The 7021-nt window shown below is 44.5% G+C and overlaps 1 protein-coding gene across 4 annotated transcripts; it reads right to left on the bottom strand.

Annotated features, from left to right (window-relative positions):
• Nucleotides 1-2428: 2428 nt before the first annotated feature.
• On the bottom strand, nucleotides 2429-7015 carry LOC119309553 (transcription initiation factor TFIID subunit 10-like). 4 transcript variants are annotated; one of them, XM_037585533.1, is made up of 7 exons: nucleotides 6780-7015; nucleotides 6250-6455; nucleotides 6114-6178; nucleotides 5769-5831; nucleotides 5568-5625; nucleotides 5411-5461; nucleotides 2429-2732 (listed from the first exon to the last, which is right to left on the bottom strand). In XM_037585533.1, the coding sequence occupies exons 2-7, from the start codon at nucleotides 6385-6387 to the stop codon at nucleotides 2652-2654; spliced, it is 456 nt and encodes a 151-aa protein (XP_037441430.1). In that variant the 5' UTR covers nucleotides 6388-6455; nucleotides 6780-7015; the 3' UTR covers nucleotides 2429-2651. The 4 variants fall into 4 exon arrangements, with proteins under 4 accessions (XP_037441430.1, XP_037441429.1, XP_037441432.1 ...); XM_037585532.1 differs by having other exon boundaries at nucleotides 6250-6420; XM_037585534.1 differs by lacking the exon at nucleotides 2429-2732 and adding an exon at nucleotides 2739-5296 and having other exon boundaries at nucleotides 6250-6420.
• Between the last annotated feature and the right edge of the window lie 6 nt (nucleotides 7016-7021).

Genomic DNA, 7021 nt, shown 5'->3' with positions numbered 1-7021 from the left:
TGTGTGTTTCTTTTTTTGCGGGGATATACGGTGGATTCTTGTTGTGGTAAAAAGTAAACCCCCATTCAACTCACAATAGGATGCATGTTGTGAATTTATTTCGGACACAAGTGGTGAAATCTCTGGAGAGGGCGCGAGAGCCGGATAATAACCGTAGAAACGCTTTGGGGGCCAAAAAGGGGATCTGGAATGCAGGTGGCAGTACCGGTACTTCCACACCAAATGAACGGCAACAACCACAACAAACACCGGATGAGAACACCCTGCGCTTTTCCCCGATGCCGGCCGGCACAAGAGGAGCCACGCCCACATTGACCTGGTCCGGTTCCCGTGGCTTGAAAGAATGAAAGTGGCGCCGGAGAAAGGCGGGGATCATTGCCATCTTCTTTCCACAAAGGAATGTGGCCGGACCGCGAGCGATCCGCCTTCCCGCGCGCCGTGTTGTTTACTCCAGAGCGATCGAGCAAAGCGGCAACGACTTGGCCAAGCCGATGCGTATGGATCATATCACAGGGTGGCTAGCTAAAGTGGCTGCAGATGTGGGTGTTTCTCTCTCCCATCTTGTCTCCGCATGGATTCATGGATCGGCGTCTGATTAGTTTCCGTCCTCTCGTCATCATGCCGTCATGGATGTTAGATTAGTCGAGGTGTACGTGGATCCACCGAAGACAAGCAATCACACACCACGAGCAACAAACGCTAAGATTTGTTAACAAGGTTCACCAACATACATGCATGCTACATCACTGAGCCATGATTAAGCGCACCTCCCCCAGCAAATCACATGGTACAGTCTCCGGTAAGCCCGCCGAGGCCATCAGACAGCGCTCCGACCACCATGACATGGCCAGTCCTGCCACCACGGGCATCCGGACTGTCTCTTTCATGATCTCTGTCTAAGCTTACAACTTATGTCCAGTCGATTTTGGCCATTCGCGCTGACCTTGTATAATAGTAGTTCTGGATTACACGTTTCTGACTCAAACAGCTAACCCTCCGTTAATTACATGTCCAACTACAGCACAACTTGTACACATATATTTTAACAATGGCTTGATTAGCACGCGGACAAGAAAAGTGCTCGCATGCAGAGGCTGCTGCACCTTCATACATGACTTCATGGCATAAGGCCATGTCATCAACTCTTACCAAGTGAATATGACAGTAAAGTCCAAAGCTCTTAATCCACTTGCTAGCCTCTTGTTGAATACAATACTGTTAGCTGGTCAGTGTTCATGCATGCATCTTAATCAGGGTAATTTCTTTAGAGGTTAACCATGAGGATCTAAGTGTTTTAACTCGTTCCGACGTGACACTTGAGGTTAAACTAACTGATGTTTTTTCCTTCTGACCTCGCAAAGCTACAAAACATGACATAGCTCCTTTTGTTTTGTTCTGTCAGATCATGGCGTGATTAGTGAATTTGTTTTGTGTTTTCAAACAATTATAATACCTTATATAGTACACGTAAGTTACCATGTTATTGATGTCTTAAATGATATCATTGTGCCGGCCATCTTTTGTTAAGTCTCCTCTATATCATCAGCGGCAGAAGTACTCGTGATTAAGTCAAGAATTTATCTTCTTTTTTAGGTCCACACAAGTGATAACATCAATGACTTGATTCAGTAGAAATTGTAAATGAAACCAGGGTATGACCAGCATATAAATATTTAGGATTTTTAATAATGCATGATAGTTGGTTGGTGGCCTAATTATGATATTAGGGCTGGTCGCTTTCAAAAATCCAGCTGCACTGAAAACACTAGAGTTCTTTTTTCTGAATATATGAATAAGAAATTTTACTTGTTGAAACAGTAAGAAATTTGCTGCTTCCTGCTTCACGAATTAACAACTCGAGGTCAACCATGTATGAACGATTGATAGAAGTATGAGGCGACCTTTGAAGTGTTTGAGGTGCTGTTGTATGGACAAACTGACAAACCAAGGGTACATCCAATAGCTAAGCCATGACAAGTACACACTAATAAATCAATCATCCAATGATTGATGAATAAGAACTATATAAACGTGGAAACCCTCCAAAAGGGCTGGTGCTTGGATTGTATCCTTGCAACAATAATTTTCATTTAAATGCAAGCAATTTGTTTTACAATCATACAGTCATTGTCATGGCAATATGGAAGAGGTGATAGTTGTCGATGCAATAGTTGCTTCTGGATAACAAGTCAACAGCACAACATGCATTGTTCCTTTCAGTGTGTTGCCATATTTTATCGATGCTTTTCGTGGAACGTTGTGTCTCAAAATTCAGATGGCATCCTGAATATGACTTCTCTTATAGAACGCAGTATGCAATTTTGACTTATGTTCCTGCAATTAGATGCTGAAGATAAGCTAGGTCTATCTGATCTCCAGTTTCCATGGGTGCCATACTAGCCAACCATCAGGAACCAAACTTACCTGCTACACAAAGCCAATTTCATGTGATCGACAGTTTCAAGATGCAATCAATCCAAGATAGGGGGTGACTTGGAGAACTTGATAAGCATCAAAATGGTGGCAACCACACACTGCTGGTGCATAATACATAAAGAACAGCCATCGCGTAGATGCTTATAATGTTATGTTGCTGCAACGGTACATAAAGTTGTAAGGGCATGTCTTGGTACGGGAAGAAGTGATTGATTCTACTCCTCTCTTGTTGAAGGGCCCATCCCTGCTGATGGGCTGTCCGCAAAATACTCTGGATGTTTCAAGTTAACACCATGCTGCAAGAAATTCGTACAAAAGCATAAAATCAAAAGAACATGAAGCATATGCTCACACGTACACAGAAACTCTTAAGGCTTGGTCGTTAGGGAAATAACACACAGGGCAAACAAAAGCGCGGGTGAGATTTTTTCTGGTCATTCAATAACCTAGGGGGAGAAAACCACGTTGAAGATCCATTCCCTGTCATAATTTGGCAGAGGGGGGAGACCCCTACTCCGTACTATAGCGAATACTACGTCAAAAAAGTTAAGAAAAAAGAGAAGGTGCCGTGAACTGGGGAAGCTCGTCCTCAACAACTGACGAAGCGTCAGCATGCGAGGAGTCTGCTTCAGCATCTCCAACAAGATGGCGCAGCTCGCCGTCGCCATGTTCGAGCTCGTTGTAGTCTACTGCATTGTAGCTGCTCTGGCAAAACTTCCCTCACATTCTCTGGTTCATCGCCGGATCTGGAACACCTAATCACAGAAAAATTGTTGGGGAAGACATCGGAAGAGGAACCCTCCCGTGGAACAACACTGAAGACGTGGCAGAGGTCAATTAGGAGAGAAGCAGACGCATGTACACAACGGCAGTGGCGGCGCCGGCAATAGAGAGAGGGTAACTAAGCAGACTCGTGTGGAAGGGAAGGTTGAGGCGTCCGACTCGGGGGCAAAAGACGAGGAATTTTTGCTGGATGTACCGAGACGTGGGAATCTTCCCCGGGATATGACGCGGATTGGGCTGGGGAAAACCCCATCTAGTTGGCCACCAGATGGTCATATAGATTTCCAGGGTTAATGTGTCTCGTGGGTTTTTTTGTGCCCAGGGATAAAGTCTGGGATCCCGGAGGTATCCTGTGCAACCAAATGAGGCCTAAAGGTGTTAGGCACTCGGTGGGGGTTGGAGTGGCACCTAGAGGCTGGAGTCTCATCAACTACTAGTCGGCTACCTATGTAGGGTGAACATGTGAGGTGAGAGTGTGTTCCACTAGTCGGACATCTTTTAGAACAGTGCTCTGTGGTGCACATTTCTCAGTGCACAGGCTGGTGCACCACCTTGTTCTTTGTACAGACAACAGTTGCAAACATATGATACATGAATGGGGTGGATTTTAGCGTGGTATGCGTCTGTGATAACCACCAAATAACTGGGGTTTTAGCCTAAAGGCCCTAAACAGGTCGTGTTTGTGACAAAGTATGAGTATATTGATGACCTGTATCGGTATGGTATTTTAGTATTTGCGAGTCATAAATGCATTTTCTTTAAAATGTATCAGATCACCAGACTAGGGTGCTGTTTGTGGACTAGTGGGTCAGCTAAGCCGAAACAGGATAAAGATTTTAGGAACCTAAACGCTTGGTAGCATTCACTAACAATGATGAGCCGCTGGCAGCAGGCGTTGTTGAGAGAGAGAATAACAATGAATTTCTCCAATCAGAGGTGTGTTGCACTTGCAAAGGCATGTCTGGTGGGAATTAGAGTTTTTAATATCAAGCTAAAATTTTCAGGAGGATGTCTGACAAGTGGCTGGAGGATATTTCCATGTCTAACATCTTGAGCAATATGATAGATTGCATGAGTAGCATGCCTTTTATGTGAGGTTTGGGTTGAAGGTAGATAGATAACCTGAAAGATTACCTGACTACTTGCATGCAACTGAACATAACTAGAACTTGATTACCAAAGAACTAGCAACCCACGAAGGTGTGCACAGAAGATATACTTTGGCGAATATATGCTTGTAGAAAATTGGATAATACCATTTTAAGTTTGCAACTTCGTCCGACAAATGAGCAATTGCTTGAAAATAATGGTTTGGCAGGTTTTGATAAGCATGAGCATTCTCACTAAAGATGATCAGAAAATGGTGGTTAGATTAGACATGTGTAGACTGCTTTTTCTGCTCACGTCATCCTTAGTGATTGCGCCGTTCCCCGTATTACTTGGGAGATGGACATGATTTAAACCTTTGTAGTATCACTCAGATTCCCTTTCTTTTAACTGCTTTTCTAATTAGGGCGGAAATAAACAATTGAGCCCATCTGTTCAAGACAAAGAGCAGGATATATATATTTATTGTTATCTGTTCATACCCTTGTATGCTTTGGCTGCTTTGGACCATGTGCAATATCCATAATAGTAGATGTCTGTGTAGTTCGTTCTTCTACAGGTACAGGCCCTATAACTCAATGTTAAGGAGCTGCCACCAGTATGGACTCCAAAACATGGTTAGAAGGCAAAACTGTAGGAAATCGTTTGTCAATTAGACACGTAAGTGTCAGGAGCTTAAATGCTGATTTCATGTAAGGTGCCGTTGTACTGGTATGCTGGTAAGATGTTCCTAGCTGCCACCGATTGGTCAGTTTGTTAGTATGAACTTCGGTGAGCTGTGAGAAGCTTGGAACACGTAAAACTGAATCCATATGAATTTGATTTTTGCCTCTTAGAAAAAATCTGCATCAAGCAAAGCAATCCACTTGGTCTACAAGGATCAACTAAATCCATTCATCCATAGTAATTTTCAACAGATTTATCAGTGCAGGGATTCAACTCCTAAGAATGTAACTGGCCGAGTGTTATTCTGCGTTCAAACAAAATAATGTGGGCTTCAAACATGAGAAATAAGGAAGTAAATGGTGTGCTGTTTCATATAAAAATAAAACAAAACCTCAGATGTAATAGAAAAATGGTTTACCTCACGCAGGGCTTTTGAAAGATCATCCATCGTCAATACAAGACGTCTATCCTGAAGTACAATAAAGCATGTCATCAGTAAGCCATAAGAAGTAAGAATGGCATGCCAGGTTCATGGTAGAAGTAACATGGAATTTCTAATTAAGAAGTAAATTCACCTTCGGTTGTTTGCTCTTGTTGTCTTTGATAGGTGCTGCAACCCTGGCTTTGCAATGCCTAATTCAAGGGTAAGGATAGTGCAATATCAAATTGGTGTGCAAGATATACTACAATTGCTATATGTTATGCCATGCTGACAACCAATAGACGAATTGCATTGAGGTGAAAAAACAAACTAGTGCAGTTGTGGGTTCACGTACTGAAGGGAGTCACTTGCGATGTCTGAAATGAACTTTTGAGTAGCTACAGCAACCAACCTTGTACTGCATACCACAAAATTAGGAAAGAAAAGAAAGAAAAAACATGTCATTCATGTGGACGAATAATCACCTGATTTGAAGATTTCTCTCAGACTATGCTTAGCAATTTCTCTCAGACTAAAACAACAACGTGCTAAAAAACCTCTATGTGGCTCCATATATCACTATGCTTAGCAAATTTCAGTTTGAGATTATCCTAGAGCAGCAAAGGGGGTATCAGCTTAACTACCGATTCAGACATGAAGTCTTCTCGGGAGAGGAATTGGAGGTGTAAGAAGTACTCACAGGCGTAGGTCGGGGCAGTGGAAGCCGCTGCGACCGAGGTAGTGCTCCACGAGCTCGTCCGGAATCTGCCGTACCACGAGTCAAACACGGAACTCGGCATAACGAAAGGGGATTAGAGCAGACGGCAGTGGCGTACCGTGGGGTTGTAGTCCATGAGGGAGGAGAGGAACTCGGTGAGTACGGCCTCGTCATCGTGCCGCCCGTCGCTGCTGCCCACCCCCATGCCCGGAGCCATCCCTCCGCCTGCGCCACCGGGGTTGTTGCTTCCCATCATCCTCCCGTCCGCTTCCTTGCTGCTATGCTGGGTCTGAGTGGTGGAGAAGAGTGAGGACAGTAGCGGATCTAGAATATGAAAACAGGGTGATTCTCCTAAAAAACATTGACAATAAATATGACATGTGGATGTTCTAACTAACTACCAATACCACATAGAAATAGATCAATATGGTCTTACAAGCATACTAAAATTCTCGATTAAGTCTCAGTTTTGCATCAAAGAAGACTTATAAACGTTCTAACTAATTTACTTTCTATCAATCATGAATTCATATAATGACATAACTGAACACAATTACGTACTGGATGGTGGGTAGCACAGGGAAGAGCAAACCCTAAATCCAAAAATGGGGAATGGCCGAATGGGCAGGGGACGAGCTGAGCTGGTACCTCAAATCAACAAGGATGGTTGCTGGCTTGCTGCTGCCTGCCGGCCGAGCGCCGGTGCGCGGAGTGGGCGGCGTGCGCCGGCTTGCAGGGGCGCCTAGCTGCCAGAGGCAGGGGCACGGCCCGCACAGTTGCGGTGGCGCGGCTGCTGACGAGTCCCAAACGCCGATCGGGCGAGACGGAGAGGCTGCGGCTCTGGGCGTCCGGCGAGCGGCGAGGGATGAGCGGGGAGACGGCGAAATTGG

Source organism: Triticum dicoccoides, chromosome 5B (genome assembly GCF_002162155.2).
Source record: "Triticum dicoccoides isolate Atlit2015 ecotype Zavitan chromosome 5B, WEW_v2.0, whole genome shotgun sequence".
NCBI lineage: Eukaryota > Viridiplantae > Streptophyta > Magnoliopsida > Poales > Poaceae > Triticum > Triticum dicoccoides.
The sequence above is the reverse complement of the archived record's forward strand: the minus strand, read 5'-3'. Positions and strand labels throughout refer to the sequence as shown.

Bases quoted from the DNA above. Each gene is read 5' to 3' on its own strand.
- LOC119309553 (XM_037585533.1), bottom strand. From the start codon at position 6,387: ATGATGGGAAGCAACAACCCCGGTGGCGCAGGCGGAGGGATGGCTCCG. The intron at 5,832-6,113 runs GTGAGTACTTCT...TGTGGTATGCAG, and splicing joins CACTGCCCCGACCTACGCCT to TACAAGGTTGGTTGCTGTAG. The intron at 5,462-5,567 runs GTGAATTTACTT...ATTGTACTTCAG, and splicing joins ACAAGAGCAAACAACCGAAG to GATAGACGTCTTGTATTGAC.